Source organism: Ascaphus truei, chromosome 4 (genome assembly GCF_040206685.1).
Source record: "Ascaphus truei isolate aAscTru1 chromosome 4, aAscTru1.hap1, whole genome shotgun sequence".
Lineage (NCBI taxonomy): Eukaryota > Metazoa > Chordata > Amphibia > Anura > Ascaphidae > Ascaphus > Ascaphus truei.
The window spans coordinates 114,005,040-114,026,587 of record NC_134486.1 but is presented as its reverse complement, the minus strand read 5'-3'; the positions used below and the strand labels follow the sequence as shown (position 1 = coordinate 114,026,587).

Sequence of the window (21,548 nt, the reverse complement as noted above, 5' to 3'; positions counted from 1 at the left end):
AGGCTCAACAAGTATCTGGCCACTCCTCCTTCTCTTACCGTGCACCCCAAAACTGGAACAACCTACCAGAGACTATTACATCCACCACCAGTTTAAGTTCTTTCAAATCTAAGGCTGTCACACATTTTAATCTGGTCTGTAAATGTTTCATACGCCCATAATATATATTATCTTTAACTGTGGATGCAATGTCTTGTTTATAATGTATACCCTGCTCATTTATGTAACTGTATTTGTAAACATGTATTTGGCATCATAACTCTGTGCCCAGGACATACTTGAAAACGAGAGGTAACTCGCAATGTATTACTTCCTGGTAAAATATTTTATAAATAAAATAAATAAATAAATAATATAAGAAAATGCTCTGTGGCACTCAGATCAAATCAGTAGAGAGTCAAGAACATATTTCAACAATGCTTTATTGATGCAAAAATGTTTTGGAGGTTAACCCCATTGTCAGATAGGTGAGTGCCATGTTATTGCATCAATAAAGCATCTCTGAAAGGTCGTCTTGACTCCATGTTGATTTGATATGAGTCCCGTGGGGTGTTTTTTCTTCAGTACTTATCGTAGTGGGAGTAACTATTCCCCCACATTGCCTTTGAAGAGCACTAGTTCATCCTAAGGAACCACATGTAACACTGACAACTAAATGTAACCCATTCCTATGCCACTGCCCTTAATTCATTGAGGAAGCACAGCCCCATTAAAGAGGCAGTCCGTGCGGGACTTACAATTAATTGTTTTCAATTCTTTTTGCTTTAATATATGCAGCCTTTGATTGCCTTTAATGAAAACTAATAACCTAAGCTGCCGATCAATTTGTTCTCCCATAATCCAACATCAGCAAAGATCCGGCTTTCCAGGTGCACTTAATGGCTGCCTTTCAGTTTCAATCAATCCTTCAGTCAGTGTACCTCAGCAGCAACAATGTATTCTTATATTACTACGGTAACATTATCTATTGTTACAGTTAGCAGCTCAAACTGCTGGGAATATTGGCAACAAATTATCACAAACAGGAAAGTGTTACAAATGTCTTGCAGTGCAGGGGAAATGGGTTAAAGCCTGCTCTAGAAATCAAAAGATGCTCAGTATATTAAAACTCATTAAAAATAGCATTAAGGGTTGAATTAACTTTTTTAGTAAGTATTATCTAATACTGCAGAACTGATTTATTATTATTATAATTAAAAAAAAAAAAACACATGTAGGATATTGCATGGATTGCTCTTTTAAGAGTTTTGCTCCTGAAAGCCCAATAAAAATGAAGTAAGCAAAGACACTTTTTCTTTAAAATGATCATATTCTCAAAGAAAGCAACACCAGAGTGGATGAAGACAATGAGAGCACTGGTAGAATCATTTTCAAGAACTACTTAACACAAGCAAAAGCAAAAATAGACATAAACTAAACTGGTTTAAAGTAGCGATCCCAGGAAAACCAGATATGTATTTCTTTACATAATAAGAACTAGTTGACCACCTGGAGCTAAATCTCCTTACTTTTAGCTGCAGTTACCCCTTAGTTACAGAGATCATAGTTGCCAGTGTTCACCGTGGAGAATCCAATATGGTCACCGCCGTTTGACCAATAGGACCATATTGTTTCCACAGGAGGAAGCCTGTCACCAGCACTGGCAACTATTATGGTAACTGTCTCAGAATCTGGGGTCCCCTTTAGCACAATTCAGCTCTGGGGGTGGGTGGGAGGTGGGTTTGAAGGGTGGGGGGGTACAGGGACACAATTTTGTTCCAATTATGTGTGTGTCTTTATTGGATATATATATATATATATATATATATATAAATATAGCTGTATGCTCATCTGCATGTCTTAGGCAGGTCTGCAACCCCGCCTTTCCCCATTATCACCCAGCATACAGCACTTCCACTGCAGCAAGGGATTCTGGGAAATGACATGCAAATGAGCACAGTGTCACCTTTTGCCTTAAATCCATCTTTACATGTGACCCTTATAAACTTTTGCTTGCTGCATTACACAGCTTTCAGCACAGCCTGTGTTTTGATGCATAGCCAGAAAACCTACTCACAATATATATTTCTATATCCCAGGTAACATTGCTGCTTTAAGGAAGTACTAAAGAAGTGACTGCATAATGGCAGAAACAGTCCTTCTAATGACTTCACATTTATTGCTCTGGTGATTCACTGCTAAGGAAATTCATCAAATTCAACTACTGTACGTGTGAGTCAAGTCAAATGTAGGTGTCTGGGTGTGATGCAGGCTGATCTTGTTCCTGTTGATGCTAAATATAGGCATCTGTTTTTGTACCCCTTACTAACACATAGGCATTCTGCAGGAATAAATGAGGCTTCAGTGGGACATTTCATTAGTCAGAGGGAAATAAAATGTCTGTCTATGATGCACAGATCACTTTTTCCAATCACACTTAAAAAATACCATTATGAAGTTAGGAAAGGTTGCTTATTTTGGAATTATTTCATGTGTAGCTGAAGAACCGTGTAATTTCTGAAGGCTTTAATGAGGTTAGCATGTTTAAATAGTTATTATCACATCTACCAGTAGACACACTGAAGAGAGAATTGTCAGCTGGCATAAAAAACAGCTTGTCAAAAAACAAAGTCGTTTGGTATAGATATGATATGTATTTAAATAATATATTTGCTTGGACAGATCTGAGTAGTCTGTTTTTTTTTCTTCAAACATGCTGTTCAAGAAAAAAAGGTGCATGAGATACATGGAGTAAAGTGGTGAAAAAAAGCATGTGATGTGACAACCTTGCTCCCTTGCAGACCTACTTACCATAAGACCCTCCTACTGTCTCTGTAAGTTCTCTCCACTTACCACTTAGATTGTACGCTCTTCGGGGCAGGGATTCATTTTTCTATTTAGGTCTGTAGCACTTATTTCTATTACTTGTTATATTACTATGTCACGTGTATTACTGCTTTGAAGTGCTATGTAAATGGATGGCGCTATACAAATAAAGATATACATACTAACACTACGTGGGCGGAAAACAAGAATCTCCAATTCTTGAGTAAAGTGAACACCCGGAGAAATATATAATGAAAGAGATTCCATACGAAATAAATGCGTGTGAGATAATTTAAAACACAAAATGATTATGGTCATATGGGACTAAAAAAAGTCTACTTATGAAGAACCTGTGGAGTGTGACACAAACATTGACTCCTATAGCAATTAAAATGTGAACTCTTCCTTTTCAAATATTCCTCATTATTCCAATCATTTATAATAAACCTATACCTTTTAGTCTTGAAATATATTCCTTTTTTTCTGTTGTGCTTGATCATTCATTTGTGTAAAATATCCATATGTATATTATATATCCTTCCCACAATAGTCTTATCGTTCCATTAGTCTAATATGTTTAAAGGAAAATAGAGAATCACTTACCGCATAGCACCATCTACCTAAAAGGTAATATTGTAAAGGGTCCTGTGGATTTAGCTCGATTGCTTTGTCTAAGTGCTCCTAAAAAATAATAATAATAAAAAAATCAAAGTTTTAATTTACATTGGTTATGCTAAACAAAATATACTCTGGTTTGTAACTACCTCTATGTAGAGCACAGTACAATGTGCCTTTTCAATACTTGTACATCAATTAATGCAGTTTTTCAACGTGTTCTTAAAATGCTTTTGTTTGAAGCACATTATTAAACTGCAGTACTTTATATACAGTACTTGTATTGCTTTATCACCGGTTCATCACCATCAAAAATGTTGGGTGTAGTTGATAAAATGGCTCACTGTGTGGCAGGTGCAAACACCATGTTCGGAATGTAAAGGACAGTGTTTTATTGTCTTACAATTGTTTCAACCAAGACGTCTAAATATTCCACACACACCTAAACAGTCAAAGTGAACAAGCTTTTTATTTTTGTCAAGAATGTAACCGTCTAACTGCAACAATTTGGCTACTTATATTTTTGGGAAATAAAATACAAATTGCATTTCTTAGAGGCCTCCGAATAGGGAAGTTGTTTGTCAATCAGGCGTTTTCTTTACCTTTACACCACCCTGTCCTTATTCGAGAACCAATAAACACAGGGGGGGCGATAGAAGGGGGCTTTGGCAGTGCAAGCACTTGCAGAACACACAATGGCATCAGACAAAGGAGCAGCCCGAGGAAAGCGAACCCTTCCAAATTGTCAGCTCACCATGTTCTTCTTTTTTCACTTACAGCACATTTTATTGAAGCTTTTAAATATTGACGATGGGGATTATGTTTATATAATAACTTTAAATTGTTTCTAAAATAATTTCCCTCCTGACTAATGATCTTAAATTGTACAGCAAGATCCTAGCAAATAGACTAAACCCAATTTTACCCAGATTAATAAACCTGGACAAAGTGGGGTTTGTCTCGGGGCGTCAAGTCTCGGACAATACTCGTATGATAATTAACATAATTGATCATGTGTACCTCACAGGCACCAAGGCAATGCTACTGAGTTTAGAAGCTGAAAAGGCATTTGATAGAATTGATTGGCTATTTCTCGATAATACTATGAAGAAATTCGGCTTTAAAGATTCTTATCTAGAAGGTGTGCGGGCGCTCTACCAAAACCCGTCGGCCCTTGTTAGACTACCTGGAGGGAACACTGAAAGGTTCCAAATCAAAAACGGAATGAGACAGGGTTGCCCCTTATCCCCCTCCTCTTTGCTCTCATTATTGAACCTCTAGCGTCCAAAATACGAAATAACATAAACATCCAAGGCATATAAATTAGAAAAACAAATTACAAAATTACCCTATTTGCATACGATATTATCCTGACCCTATCCAGACCCCAAACTTCCCTTCCTAACCTTCAAAGGGAACTAGGAGATTTTGGCAAAATATCTGGATATAAAATAAATAGCGATAAATCTGAAGCCCTCAATTTAAGCCTCTCAGAACCAGAAGTGAAACTGCTGAAACCGAATTTCAGTTATAGATGGAGTTCTTTGTACATCAAAGATTTGGGAGTAAATGTATCAAAGAACTACCAATCTTTATACCAACACAATTACCCAGCCCTGATTGAAAAAATTAAAAAAGACCTGGATAAATGGGAAGGTTACCAGATTTCTTGGATTGGAAGAATGATCTCGATTAAAATGAATATACTCCCTAGATTACTATATTTCTTTCAAACACTTCCAGTCTACGTTCCTGGTTCTGAACTAAAAAACATCCAAAATATACTATTTAATTTTATTTGGCTGGGCAAAAGACCCAGAGTCGCAAGATCAGTACTGATGGCATCAAGAGCAAGGGGGGTATGGGTGTCCCAGATATTTCTAAATATTATCAGGCAGCCCAACTAAAACAAGCGGCCATGTGGAACGCAGACCCAGATCAGCGTTGCTGGCTCGAAACAGAATCGCAATATGCTAAAATGCCTTCTCTGCCAGCATGCCTTTGGAACTTGGATAGAGAAGATATGCACCTGTAGAAATTTAAGCTGGGAGCGATGAAACACACATGGGGGTCTGGTTGAAAGCTAAGACTAGATTCGGACTTGCTTCCACCAGCTCGCAACTCACGCCAATCTTTAATAATCCTAAATTTCCTCCCGGATGTGCGACTAAATTATATGATCAATTTAAATTGAAGGGGATCAAGACGATCGGAGACATTCTGAGCCTAGGGAAACTCTTGAGCTACCAAAACATACGTGCTAAATATGATATACTACATTTGGAAACATTCAAATACCTCCAAATTAGACATTTCACCCAAACAATATCCCCTAATCCAGAATTTCCCTCTCTCACTAAATTCGAGAGACTATGCAAAGATAGCTCTCACCAAAAAGGACTAATATCAAAAATCTACACTGAATTGGAGACATCAGCGGACCCTCCAACTCATGACTATATGCTGAAATGGGCCGCGGACCTGAATATAAATATCAACAGAGAGGATTGGGACGATATTTGGGAAGCAGCCTCAGGAACTTCCATTTGCACCACAACCAAAGAAAATATTTATAAAATACTGATTTACTGGTATCCCACTCCAGTGAGACTAAAGCAAATCTATCCTCTGGCATCTGATCTCTGTTGGAGAGGCTGTGAACAAAAGGGGGACATGGCCCACATCTGGTGGTCATGTCCAGAAATTACGAAATATTGGGACATGGTTAAAATTTTATTAAAAGAGGCTACCAACCTCGATTTACCTATTGATCCACTGACCTTCCTACTGGCTAGGCCAATGAAAGAAATTGACCGCCCAGTAAGGAAATTAATCTCCTTTATTCTCACAGTGGCAAGGTGTGAGGTAGCACCCCCCTGGAAGAAAGTAGCTCCCCCCTACAAAGGAATGCTAAAAAAAAAAAGAATAAACGAGGTTATGCTTATGGAAAAACTAACTGCGCTCCTTAAGCAAAACACAACAGCTTTCTATAGAATCTGGGAACCATGGATAACTTTATAGAACGAGTCTAATTCGCCAAGGTATAGCCCAGAAGATAGAACGCCGGGAAAAGGAATCCTGTGACAATCAGTGCTTAGTAAGAGCCCGCCCATGGTGGACACTTAGTGACCAGGGTAGACATTCCCCCTCCCCCTCTTTCTCCCCCCTCTACCTATTTCCCTGGCCTCTCCTTTTTCAGAAGGCCACCGCCTTTTGGCAACACGTTTTGCCACTTTTCTCCCCCCAAAAAATACAAAAATGTTTCTGTATTAGGCTGTGTATATTGACCCATGTATGTATATTTTATATCTGCCTAATAAAAATATTTTTGGGGAAAAAAAATGTTTCTAAAATAGGTATTTGATCAGATTAAACAAAAAAATAAATAAGCACAAATCACTTAGACGTAACCCCTTAAACATATCACTGGCATTAGTTCCCTTAGGGTTTAGGAGGGAATGGGTGGGTTACCGCCTGGCCATGTTGGCCTTCCCTTCCCAGCTTATCTAGTCAGTTCTTTAAAAAAATTGGTAAAAATAATAGATGTATCTATATCATATAGCAGGGGTGCACAATTTTTTCCACCACGCCCCCCTGCCGGCTGTCGCCCCCTCCTCCGGCATTCTCACGTCACAATGCCATGGCGTCGCAACGCCATGTGACTCTGCGGCGTCAAGCCGCATTGCCAGAAGCCATCTGAGCCAAGGTAAGGAACGTTAGAGGCCTGCGCCACTTCCTCAACATTTAAATGAAATGCCCTCGGGAAGAGCGCGGGGCATCTGTAAATGCCACCCCTCCCCACAGAGAATCTCTGCACACCCTTCTCATATAGTCTTGTGATAGATCAATAATAGATCGATAATACATGCAATGAATTAATTTTATGAGAGCTCTAACTTGGGCCAAAGAAAAGCGATACATGCAAGATGGTTGGACATGGGGATGTTGTCTATAGAGCACAGAGCAGTGTAGTTATATTTTAATTGAGAGGGAAATCCCAAATCAGGTCTTTGTACTTCTCAGTCATACAATTATTCACTAGAAACCACCTTGGAATCTGTTAAAATCCATTGAATTTGTATGATACATGTTGGGAAATGAAGGTTTATAAAAACACATTTCTACCTAAAATTAAGTTCTGGACAAGTGTTGCAAGCATTGTTCTGGCACATTATATTAATATAGTGTGCTACATTCGAAAGGCAAAAAGTCAAATAATTCAATGCCTTTGTTACACAGATTTATTTTTAAATCAATGTGAAAAAAACACAACTTGCTGTGATCTTTACATCATACTGAACATGTTCTTGTGTTACTCAACCCGGAAGGCATTGGTTATGTGAAACTTGAAAGTCTTTTAAACTTTTTTAAAAATATATAAATACGGATGAAGACAATGTAATGACAAAGCACACCTTGGGGTGTGGTTATGTGTCAAGGAACCACCCAATTTTAGTTTAACTCGTAATATTACCTTAATGTCGTTTTTTTGTGGGAATTAGAGTTGTGATCAAAGTTGAATCAAGAATATTATCAACTTAATGGACTAATTTGTATAAAAATATAATGGCGATATATCCAAATTCACACCTCAACATATCCAAATTGGGATGGGAGATGTCATTTAAGAATGGTCAGGTTACAGGGAAGTTAAATAAAAGTTTATTAGAGAGAGTAAAAAAAAAAAAACAACATACCTTAAATAGATACCCATTCTTGATTTTATTCTGTACACTCTCAAACTCAGACATGTAGCCACACATTATTGCAAACCTGGAATATACATATAGTAATTTATTTTATAATGTGCAAAAAGAAACAAAAAATAAACAACTGTACATTTCTGTGATTTAATTGAATACATTAATCAACAATTACAGTCCACTGGGAACATGTTGTAAACACCGATTAGAAAAATCTTGGTATAATTTAGTTTTTCAGTCCTTTGTTAATCTGGTTTCACAATCCATATTTGATATGATAGACCAAGCCTGTCTGTCAACTGAGAGGCATCCTATAGTGTGTACGGTGCCACTTAAACATTATTTGGAACTCTAAATACTAAAGTACTACAGTGTGGTATCAATTGCATTCTTTGAAAAAGTCCATAGCCTGGACGAAACATGTTAGAGTGGTTGCCTGATGTTTGCTGCTAGCGATCAATAAAGTTTTTTTAGACATCCATGCGTTGGCTGCTGAAGTTGCTGTGAACCACGGACCATCTTACCCCCTTCTTTCTGGTATCAATTGCAGCCTAAAGTACAGTATCTTTGAAAGAGAATACCTTGGAATAAAAAAATAGTTTTGTCATCTGTTAGTGTACTAAGATAAATTGTTGTGCTTCCTCACTCCTAAATGTAATATTCAACAGATGAAAACAGATTTAAAAAAAAAAAACTGTTGAACTACACATTTTTCTGTTCTTGCAATACAGTATATCTTGCACAGTATGTCACCATTTGCACAGGCATTTAGATGCTTGTAGTCAGAAGGGACGGAGGCATCAAATCAGAATTATAAGTAATGTAACAAAAGTTGCAAAAGGGCAATCAAATGAGCAAATATGGATAATGAAAAAAGGATTGCAATAGAAAGTAAGATCAATCCTAAAAAGTTCTTTAAGTACCTTATTAACAAAAAATGAGAACAGAAAATATACCTTACACCTATACACCTTTCAGTGTGAGATGGGTAGGCAAATTATTGGAGATAAGGAAAAAGCAGAGGTATTAAAACATTATTTGCCTCTGTATTTACCAGGGAAGGATCCATTGCAATAGTAGTGCCGCAGGAGGAAGGCACAACCTCTATATTAACGAACAATTGGTTAACTGAGGAAGAAGTTCATAGGCGGCTTGATAAAATTAAAGTAAATAAGGCACCTGGCCCTAATGGCATACATCAAAGAGTTCTTAAGGAGTTAAGTTCAGTAATAGCCAAACCATTACATTTAATATCCAAGGACTCCTTTCCACAGGCTCAGTACCACAAAATTGGTGCAAAGCAGGATGTAGTGCCTATATTTAAAAAGGAAGCTAGATCACAACCAGGGAATTGCAGACCTGTACGCCTGACATCAATAGTGGGGAAGCTACTTAGGTTTAGTATGGGATAATATTCAGGAATACCTAATGAAAAACAAAATTATTAGTAATAGTCAGCATGGATTTATGAAGGATAGGTCGTGCCAAACAAACCTTGTTGGTTTGTTTGAGGGAAGTAGGAATTTAGACCAGGGTAAAGCAGTCGATGTGGTCTACTTAGATTTTGCAAAGGCTTTCGATACGGTTCCACACAAGAGATAAATGTACAAAATAAAGCAAATTGGACTCCTGGATTGAAAACCAGTTGAATGATAGACAAGAGAGAGTTGTAATAAATGGAACTTGTTCAGGTTGGGCTAAAGTTATGAGTGGAGTACCTCAAGGATTGGTACTAGGACCCCCTGATTTTTAACTTATTTATTAATGAACTTGAGGTTGGCATAGAGAGCAAAGTCCCTATCTTTGCTGATGATACTAAATTGTGTAAGGTAGTAGAATCAGAGCAGGATGTAATTTCACTCCAGAAGTACTTGGATAGACAGGAAACTTGGGCAGGTAAATGGCAGTTGAAGTTTAATACAGATAAATGTAAGGTTATGCATTTGGGAAACATGAATAAACAGGCAATTTAAAAATTAAATAGGGATACATTAGGAGAATCCTTGATGGAGAAGGATTTAGGACAGCAGGCTTAACAATAGTGCACAGTCATGCAGCAGCTGCACAGGCAAACAAGATCTCATTTTGTATTAAACGGGCAATGGATGGAAGTAAACATAATTATGCCCCTTTAAAAAAGCATTAGTAAGACCACACCTTGAATATGGAGTATAATTTTGGGTACCACTCCTTAGAAAATAAATTATGGAACTAGAGAAAGTGCAGAGAAGAGCCATCAAATTAATAAAGGGGATGGATACTCGGATTTATGAGGAGAGGCTAGCTATATTAGATTTGTTTACATTAGAAAAGAGGCGTCTAAGAGGGGATATGATAACTATATACAAATATATTCGGAGACAGTAAAAGGAGCTTTCAAAACAGCTATTCATCCCAAAGGCAGTACAAACAGCACAGGGTCATCCCTTAAGGTTAGAGGAAAGGACATTTCACCAACAACAGAGGAAACTGTTATTTACAAGTAAGGGCAATTAAAATGTAGACTTCATTACCCATGGAGACTGTGATGGCAGATACAATAGCTATCTCAAAAAAAGGTTGGGCATCTTTTTAGGAAGGAAAGTTAAACAGGGATATACAAAATAAGTAAACATGGGAAGGATGTTGATCCAGGGAGTAATCTGATTGCCAATATTTGCAGTCAGGAAGGAATTTATTTTTCCCTTTATGAGATATAATTAGATGATATTTCACTGGGGTTTTTGTTTTTCCTTCCTCTGGAACAACATACTGTAAGTACAAATATAGGATAAAACAGCGGTGCGCAAACTGGGTGGCGCGAGACTGACTGCGGGGGTGTGGGGTTTACAGAGGTCCTGCGCGTTTCCCGAAGGCACTTAAATTAAGTGCCGTCGAAGCGGCAAAGGCCTCTGTAAATCTCACTTACCATGGCTCCAGCTGTTTCTTAGACGCGTCACCATGGCAACGCAGCATCAAATGATGCCGCAAGGTCATGTGACGACACGTTGCCATGGCAGCGTGACGTCATGACGCCGACGTTGGAGCCAAGGTAAGGGGGGGGGGAGGCGTGGAGAGAGGGGAATTTCCGGCAGGGGGCGCAGGGAAAACAGTTTGCGCTCACCTGGGATAAAGTATCTGTTGTCTAAATTTAGTATAGATTTAATTTGATGGACGTATGTCTTTTTTCAACCTCATCTACTATGTAACTACAGTATGTAGATTCTATCAGTCCATTAAACTAGGCCTGGTCAAGGGTTCAACAGGCCATAAAAAAAACATTTCTTTGTATTTTTTACATCGAACTCTAACCACAGTTAGGGCTGGGACCCGCTGCGCCCGGCGGCGCTGGCGGCCACACGAGAGTTCCCCACCAGCAGGGGAATCCTCCCGAGCCGGTCCCCCCTGGCTGCACAGCTCACTACACGCTGTGACGCGTCAGCCGCTAGGGGATACAAGAGAATTGTGATCCCTAGCTTCGACGCGTCACATGGTGTGGCTGTGAGCCAATGAGGAGGGGAGGAGGGAAGGAGGGGAGGAGGGGAGGCTTCGGGGAGCGGGGAGGAGAGTGTGGAGGGAAAGCAGTGTGTGTGTGTGTGTCAGCGTGTGGAGGGGGGGGGTAGCGGGTCCCTTGGGTCCCTCTGCTTAAACCGCGGGTCCCTCTGCTTAAACCGCATTGCTTTGAATGCCGGGTATTTTAACCAACATATATGGGTGATTAGGCATCTTCTTCTCTCTGTTCTCAGCTTTCGGGTGATTGAGGAAGTGTTCAGGTCGGCACCTCATAGGCTTAAACACCCCCCCTCCCTCCCACTCCAGCCCCGGCTCCCGCTCCCTACAGACCGCATATCGCGGTCTGTGTCTGTCAGCGCCCGGCCTGTCTGCAGTGCTGGCGCGCTGACAGAGGGAGCGGGGCCTTAGCCTAACTCCTGAAGAACGAGATTGATTAAAATATGAAATATCTCATGATATTATTATGACGCTAATATTCATCAGTCAAGGTAAAAGGTCACTAGTCGACCGCAAGTTATACATGAATTACTGTCATACACTTAAATAAAAGACCTCATATAATAAACCCACAAACTGCAGCACCCCACTTAATTAACCCACAATGGTGAAAGATGCAATACAGGCATACCCCGGTTTAAGGACACTCACTTTAAGTACACTCGCGAGTAAGTACATATCGCTCAATAGGCAAATGGCAGCTCACGCATGCGCCTGTCCCCATGTCCTGAACAGCAATACCGGCTCCCTACCTGTACCGAAGCTGTGCGCAAGCGGGAGACTATAGAGCCTGTTACACATGCGTTATTTACATCAGTTATGCACGTATATGACGATTGCAGTACAGTACACGCATCGATAAGTGGGGAAAAGGGAGTGCTTCACTTTAAGTACATTTTCACTTTACATACATGCTCACATTAATGCGGGGTATGCCTGTACGTTCAAAAAGTCGGTGGGGAGGTATGTTATTTATAAATGATCAGACCATTATGTCATTTTTTTCTAAATTGCATTCTCCCAGAATTTTTTACGAAATAGAATATGAAATGGTGCAAATTGGTGCAAGATACAAACCCCCCCAATACATATAAAAATACACCCCTCCCAAAACATAAAAATACACCCCAAATACATATAAAAATAAGCCCCCCCAATACATATAAAAATACACCCCCCCCTCCCATACATGGGCCCGGCTGCAGGTCCTGTAGTTTCCGTGAGCCCCGGCTCTCCCTAGCTGCGGGGATCCCCTCTCTCAGTCCAGCGCCAAGCTTCTGACACTGGCGTAGGTCGGGCCTCCCTCTCTGAGCCCAGCTTACTTTCGGTGCGTGACGTCAGAAAGGCCTGGCGTGCGTGAGTGAGGGAGGCCCAACAGCTGGAGAGAGCCTACTTTGTCCGCTTGCCAGGCGTGAGACACCTGTCTCGGCTCTCCCCCCTGTCGTCAGCCCTTCTCGCGCTGGCCACAGCACGTTCAGAGAGGTAATACCGGACACATACATGTCCGGTATTACCTCTAATTTTTAACCGGATACAGTAGCAAAATACGGTCAGTCAAGTTAAAAAACAGCCACCTGGCAACCCTACTTACAGTATGTGTTTAAGCGCCGAGTTGGAGGGAGCAAGGAGACTGAATATAGGCACGAAACTGCAGAGCATGCAAGCAGTGCGGATGTCCCTCACCACCGGAGCATTGACACTAGTGCCTGACAATGCCTTGAGCTTAAAGGAGTCAAGCTGCAGTGGCAGCAGCAAGGGATTGTGGGGTGTTAGTGTCGAGGCTACGGAGGTCAGTCACAGCCACGTTGCCTGCACTCAACTTGCAGTATTGCGCCATGAAGTGTGCGGTGTAATCACAGCTCAGTGATTAGTTATTTAAACTTAGAGGCAGCTAGATTTATTTTGTACTCGTCTTAGTTTCCACGTCTTCTGGACGAGGGAACTAGTGGATTTTTCAACCCTTATAATGATTTATAAAGTTTTTTTTAAGATAGTTGTAGAATTTTTTTTTTTAAGGAAATGCACATTAGAAAAATCTTCCACTCGTTAATTTTATTAGGAATTTAAAAAAAAATCATACTGTAAAAAATAAGACACTTGTTATCCCAGACCGGACATTAATCTGTTGTTCACCAAATTTAATTAAAATAAAAACTCTTTATCAGAAGCTCCCTGTGGTAGAAGTAACACTGGTCAAAAACAAGGTCCTAAAAAGTTGTACTCAACCTGGACTACTAAGGCTCAGACCAGTGTGTAAGAAGAGTAAAAAGATAAATATATTTATAGTTGTATTGCAACAATGGGCTAAGAAGGATAATCACTGGCTTGATTTTAATATAGCATGTATTACTCATTTATGGTGTTTAATGGTTTATCAACCATTTTAAGAATCAAAAGCCTAAAGCGTTCAACTTTCAGTAGCTCACAATCAAATTGTGTAAACAAACCAATGTACAGTGGAAGTGTTCCTTAAACATGAATTAATCTGTACAGAAAATGTCAAATTTTCATTTCAAAATTAAGACAGAACACTAAAAATTGGCACGTACAGTATGTCATTCAATAGTTTCCTTCATCACTACAGTAGCTCATTCCCTCTCCTCGTCCAAAGACCAAGAGATGAAAGGGCAGAGGACGGAAGGGCAGCTCCAGTTTATACAAAATGGTTAAAAGACGTATTTTAACCAATTCATTGTCAAATGGGTCTGCACAGCATTGAAGGCCCCTCTTACACAAGTGGTAATACATATTTTATATAGCATAAGAAATTGAGCATGAAATGTTGCATTCTTATGTTTTTCACAAAATATAGACAAGCGCTAAAAAAACTTTTTTATGGCAAGGTTTGGGCGATCACCTCTATAAATGAATGAGCATTACGCTATTCAATTGTTTAACAATACCTTAGTGACTTCCTTTAGATACTGCAGGCTATCAATAGGCAAGTGGTGTTCTAAAAGGCAAACATTCCTCCTCCCAGTCACAGACTTTCTGTTTCTATGTCTATTCAGCCTGCACCCTCTCCAATAATGTGGTCAATTAAGGCACTCATACATGGTGTTCTACCCAATGGGAACTGGGCAGAGGCCCCTCTCTCATCTCGCAAAAACAGATTTTTTGATGGTTTAAATGATCCCACTGTGTTTGCAGAGTACAAACCATTTAAATGAGAAAGCTGCTGTACAGTGAGCATCGGCTGAAGGATTTATATCCCTGGTTGAATTGCATTATTTTCTGGGGATGCCAACGGGAGGAATACAAACGTGAATAAAACTAATTATATGTCCATAATTAATCTGCTAGTGAAAGGCAATCTCACAGTCCTTTGAAAAGTAAACACAGTGGTTGGACTTGCGTGAGTCTTGCCTAGATTGTCAAACATTGTTGGGAAAGATGCAGACTGTGATCAAAGAGCGCTGAAAAGAATCTGGCTAATCCTGCTGGTGCTCCTGTCAGCTGTAACAGTGGCGTGCAAGGACTGCTCAGAAGAAGGGGGTGTAGCAGCTAGCAGGGTCAGCAGAGTTCATTCATTAAAGAACCAGTTCTTCAAACTCTGCTTAAAATTATACAGAGCACACAGCATGCATTTCCTTTTTCTTCTCAATTTCCAAAAGTCCACTCTTTCTTCGATGTTTTCAAAGGTTTCGGTGTAATCCAGAGTTTCAGGCTTATTCGGAGCAAAAGACGACACATTTGAAAGAGACCTTGTGGTACAGGTTGCAACAAGGATTTTAAAATAAAAGTTCAGGGAAGTGATTTACAAATATTGATTGTATGGTAATCATTTATCTGAACTCAAGATATACTGTATCCTGTATATGGACCCAGAGGAAATTCTCATGGTCTTCAATGGATTTTTGCGTTTGACATCTCAGATGCTGTGTGCATTAATACTGCACACCAGTTTTGAAGCAGAGATACTGATAAATAACCCCATCAAATATTTACTGAAACAAGTTTAAAAAACTTCAAATACGTTATATAAAAATTGAATATATTTAATGAACTTTCTGTAGCGATCTGTTCCTTTCATTTTTTGTGTATGTTGTACACCTAAAACATATCCATTTTAACGGTCATTTTTTTTAAGATTAAAAGGAGAAAATGCCCCTTACACAATAATGTGTGACAGAGAAGTGTGATAACACACAGTTAGTGATACATTCATTTAAATTCAAGTGCATGGAAGTTAATGCATCATTATCTGTTCATTATTCTCTTTCTCACCTTATTGATTAGGGGCCAAAGTAATTTATCCAAGATCCAAGAAAATGTGCATGATCACACTCTTATCTCTATCATTTTCATGAGCGGTGCAGGGAAAACTTTCATATTTACACACGATATCTCCTGACAGCAAAAAGAAACAAATCCACCTAAAAAATATAACTTATTAAAGGTTTAGCTCTATATAATTCCAAAACTAAACAGGCCCCACAGGTTATACAAGGGATAGGTCACATAACTCTTGGGGGCAGGGCTTGGGTCACCCCTGACAACAGTTAACTTGAGGTAGGTAGTAAGGAGTGTTGCAGTTTTGTAGGCTTAGATAGTGGAAGAGGTGCATAGTTGTAGTTAGACATACACATTTTAGTGGGCGGTTTAACATGAACTGGTTTTGGGCATGATTAATCAGTTCTGAGCCACAGTACTATGACTTGACATCTCACTGAAGGACCAGACTGCTTTAATAAAGCTCTGGCTGGTTTACCCCAACTTACGCTGTCATGTGTGTCTAGGGTTGCCAGATGGCTTCTCAAAAAATACTGGACACAATGGTGAAAGGTGCGACGTGCTCGCGACACACACACTTCTCCATGCTGTTTCCTCTTGTCATTGGCCCCCAACACCTCTTCCTGATTGGCTGCATTACCGAGACCCATACCAATAGACCTGCTCTATCCCTGCTCAGAGAAATCCAAGCCGATCAGGTGACTATGTCCAGAGAGGTAATATCGGACACATACATGTTCAGTATTGCCTCTAATTTATTACTGCACAGTGTCCAAATACAGGACTGTCTGGTTCAATATTGGACACCTGGAAACCCTATGTGTGTCCAGGGCTGCCGACAGTGGGGGACAGCTGGGATAAGTGTCCCGGGCCTGGTGGCTGCGGAGGACCGACAGCTGGACAAAGCACTTGGGCCCGACCTCTCATGGCCATCGGGCCCCAGCTCTTCCCAGCTGTGGGCCTCTCCTCACTCTGTTCCACGCTTCTGACATCAGCGTTTCACTGGGCCTACTTGATGCCGGTGCACGCTGGAAGCTCAGCCCAGCTTACTTCCGGCCCGCGCGAGAAGCTCGGCGTGGTTTCTTTTTATATGTATTGAGGGATTTTTTTATATGTATTGGGATTTTTTTAATATGCATTGGGCATATATATATATATATTTTTTTTTTTATATATGTATTGATTTTTTTATATATGTTTTTTTTTTTTTATATGTATGTTTTTTATATATGTATTGGGGTCTTTTTTATATGTATTGGGGGTTTTGTAATATGCATTTGGGCTTTTTTTATATGCATTGGGGTCTTTTTTATATGTATTTTTTTTATAGGTTACGGGGGTTATATGTATTGTTTGTTTTATACAGTATGTATTTGTTTTTACATCAAGCTGAAAATGCGGTGCTCGGGGTCCACATAATGAGACTGCGTTATAACTGGGATCGCGTTAACCGGATCGTGAAATGGCCGCCGCACGAGGACTTACCCGGCATATGCAGCTCTCTCCTCTCCCTGCTTCATCAGGATGCGTCCACGTGCGTGGCAAACACCTCCAATTTTTTTTTTAAAAACATTCAATGCTATATTGCGGACGGACGGACGGACGGACGGACGGACGCACACACAACATGATAATAGAGTATATGACATCACACCAATCCTATGGTGTAGTGGTAGAGAATCCTTATTAGTGTATGAAGGCTCATGGGTTCGATTCCTGCATTGTATACTAAAATTATTAGTGGAGAGGGAGGGAGGGGATGTGTGTGTTTGTGTGTGTTTGTGTGTGTGTCCGTTAGCAATAAAGCATTGAATGTTATAATAAAAAATAAAAAAAATTCAAAAACTTGGTGATGTGCGCCGCGCACGTGGACGTAGCCTGATGAAGCAGGGCGAGAGCTGCAGAGAGGAGAGAGCTGCAGAGAGGAGAGAGCTGCACAGAGGAGAGAGCTGCACAGAGGAGAGAGCTGCACAGAGGAGAGAGCTGCAGAGAGGAGAGAGCTGCAGAGAGGAGAGAGCTGCAGAGAGGAGAGAGCTGCAGAGAGGAGAGAGCTGCAGAGAGGAGAGAGCTGCAGATGCCGGGTAAGTTATCGCGCGGCGGCCATTTCGTTCAAAAAAAACCTGGAGATGTTTTTAAATCGGGAGCCACACTCAGACCGCGTTATATGCGGATCCGCGTTGTAGCAGATCGCACTATAACATGGTTGAGCTCTATCTATGGGGGGTTTATATATATTGGGAGTTTTAATATGTATTGGGTTTTTTATATATGTATTGGGGGGTTATATGTATTGGGTGGTTTCATATGTATTGTGGAGGTGTTTTTTTTGTATGTATTTGGGGGAGTTGTATACTGTATATTTGGGGGGCCTGGAATTTTTTAAAATATATTTGGGGGTGGGAAGTTTTTTGCATTGGGGTTATTTTTTTGGTATATATTATGTGGGGGGAATTGTGTGAGAGGGAGGGAAAGAGTGTGAGGAGGGGGAATTAGTGTGAGGAGGGGGATTGAGTGAGAGTGGGGTAATTGAGAGAGGGGGTGAGTGAGAGGAGAGAGGGGGTGAGAGGAAAAGAGGGAGTAAGAACGAGATTGAGGAGAGAGAAATACATGTGAGGTGGGGGGCAGGGATTGAGTGAGAGTGGGGAGGGGAAGGGTAAATGATGGAGGGGGGAGAGTGACCAGTGAGACGGAAGGGAGAGAAATACATGGGAAGAGGAAGGGAAATAGAGGGGGCTCGCGAGGTGGGAAATAGGACTTGCAACACTGCAACATGACGAGGGGGTTAAATTGGACACCTGGTGTTTGTTGCACTCCTGTTGTAAGGTCATCAAATTCAAATCCCTCCCCCAGGATTAGAACCATAGTTAGGCTATGGGGCTATATCAACCAAAGATACGTACTTGAAAACTTAATTTTTTTTGCTTTGCTTTGCTTTTTAGCTCTGACAGTGTACGCAGTGCTGTACATATAATTTTTGCAGTCCCTTCCCCGTAGAGCTTACAATCTATTTGTTGGTGCCTGAGATACAGGGAGAAAAAGTCACAAGGTGCCGACGCCGGGATCTGAATCGGGATCCCCTGCTTCAAACTCGGTGTTATTGGTTTCAGAGTCAGTGCCTTTAATCACTCAAGCACTTCTCCAGCCCTTTAATTAACAATGTGCTCCTTTGAAGTATCCTAAAATAAAGCTGGGACAAAGTATGATGACCCTTCCAATACTTGAGCTGTCCTCTAAATGAAACTCCCCCGACCTCACTTCTGAATTTCTTACTCTGCAGGAGCTAATCATATAAACTCAACATACCATAACTAAACGGATTGCCGTTAAAAAAGAAAACAATGAAAACCGAACAGGATTATCCAACATCTCATAGAAATTGTTTCTCTTTGCGTGACAAGAGGAGAAAATTATGCTAGCTAAAACTGGTTAAGGCCAAGGGGTTTACTTGTAATTACAATGTGTGGTCTGAAGGGATTGTCATGTATTCTACAAACAAACACGCATGATCATTCATCTGCTATTAGCCAAGCACAAAAACTCCTAATCAACAGCACAAGTGAAAATGTGGTATTGTACATGAACTGAATTTGACATGGTACTGTATAAATGTACTAACATTTCTATGAAGCTGTTAGTGTGTGTCAAGCTCTATGATTATCTTACTGTATGGGGAGGAGTGGCTCAGTGAGTAAAGACACTGACTGGGACTAAGTTTGAAGCAGGGGCGCCTGGTTCAATTCCCAGTGTCCGCTCCTTGTGACCTTGGGCAAGTCACCTTATCTCCCTGTGCCTCAAGCACCAAAAAAACAATTGTAAGCTCCCCGGGGCAGGGACCTGTGCCTGCAAAATGTCTCGGAAAAGTGCTACGTCAAAACTAGCAGCTAACTAACATGCTATTCTTATTTATTTGTATTTTAGCAGAATATTTCAAAACTTTTTCAGGTGTGCATTTCTGGTTTCCATAGTTAATGGCGATGAATTGATCTTGCCACTACGGGTTAAACAGCACAAACAGTGACAAGACCTAGCAAAATACGGTACTCTCCACCTAATGCACTGCAAACACTCACTCATCACTGTTTCTGCTCAGTAAAGAAATGACTGTAGCATTAAACATCCTGACACACTGCACATGTTGGGTTTATTGGTAGCTTTACAAATGTAGGTCTAGAAGGCCAACTGTGAAAAGCATAATAACCCATCATGTAATCTACATTAACAAGCTGGTTTGGCTCTGGTGCCCGACTAATGAAAGAATGCAGCAGCAGTTCAATGTCCTGGAAACAGTTATAACTTTTATTTTTTATTTCATATAGCGCTTTTTTCCCAATATGACTCAACGCGTTTCACAATTACAATATAGTGCACGGCAATAAGCACATAGGATTTTTAGACAGTCCCTGCCCAGATCATCTTACAATCTATATTTTTGGTGGCACAGGGAGATAAAGTGACTTGACCAAGGTCACATGGAGCAGACAGTAGTTCCCCTGCTTCACTCTCACTGTCATTGTTTAAAATGTCAGTGTCTTTACTCACTGAGCCACCCTCCATTGAAGCAAATAAAAGTGGGACAGCGAACATGAGGGGTTTTCACAAAAGTTTTGTCTAGATGCAAAATTGGGAGTTTAAATGTATAAGTAAACCATAATGTTCTCCCACTAAGCTCATCAAGAGACTTTTGGTATTATTAAATAAGAGGAGAAACTTGATGTAAAAGAAGTTTTAGGAGTTATATTTTAATCTTCCATCTTCCTCGCACTTGTCATACAATTTTAATGCATACTGTTACTTTACATTATTTTGGGTGGAAAGGGGTTAATGGGTCCAGAAACAGTAGCCAACAAGGGGGGTGCAAGAGTACATTTGCACCCCCAAGAATTGGTATTGCGCTTACAGAGGCACGGTGCTCTTCCCCAGAGCAATTAAACGGATTGCCAGGGGTGAGTGCAGCCCTCCTCATCGACGTTGCATCGTCATGTGATGCTGCGTCGTCATGGTGGCGTGACGTCACATGCCGACACGTTGCCAAGACAACACACTGTCACATGACGCAGTGACGTCATGATGACGCGTCACATGACGTCATGATGACGCGTCACATGACATTGAGATGCCGAAGGGGAGGACTGGTAAAAATTGCAGCCCCCAACCAGAATTTCTGACTGTGTCTCTGTACAGAAATATGCAGTTTTAGCTGAAAGCTGCAGTATTTTTCTGCACCAAGTTTTTGCTGTATTACCTGCAATGTCATCCATTTTCTCTGTGTTAATGCCACATGGCTAACCCTTGCAGTGCCAGAGGGATCTGCCACCTCTGTAGCCACGGTCCCTCCGGCACTAGCCATAATGTGATAGCTCTTCTGACCACTCATGATCTTTTACACTTCGGTTGATTATCTGCAGTCAGATTGTGAACGACCCCTACAAAAACAAGCAAATCCTAATGACGTACAGTATACATCACAACGGCCTCCAGGCTGCCTCCCTTCATTAAGTACAGTACGCTGTGCATCTATAGGGCACTGAAGGGGTTAACAGGCTACATTAAAATAAATGTCACACTGCCCTCTGGTGTCAGAAAGAAGTATTTCCTCTTTTCTACTGCTACTGTATGCTGTTTTTGTCCATTTGATTGTTTTCGTTGAGCTGTCTATGGTTCTTGCCATTTCTTGTTTTCTTCCTTTGATATAAAATGCCCCTC

The 21,548-nt window shown here is 40.6% G+C and overlaps 1 protein-coding gene across 3 annotated transcripts in view; it reads right to left on the bottom strand.

The window, feature by feature from the left end:
* Positions 1-21,548, bottom strand: part of RMDN2 (regulator of microtubule dynamics 2) — a 101,774-nt gene that overhangs the window by 17,386 nt on the left and 62,840 nt on the right. For all 3 annotated transcript variants that reach the window (XM_075596477.1, XM_075596478.1, XM_075596479.1), the window contains exons 6-7: positions 8,118-8,193; positions 3,409-3,486 (exon numbers count right to left, since the gene is read on the bottom strand). In XM_075596477.1, coding sequence (XP_075452592.1) covers positions 3,409-3,486; positions 8,118-8,193 — 154 coding nt within the window. The remainder of the gene's footprint in view (positions 1-3,408; positions 3,487-8,117; positions 8,194-21,548) is intronic.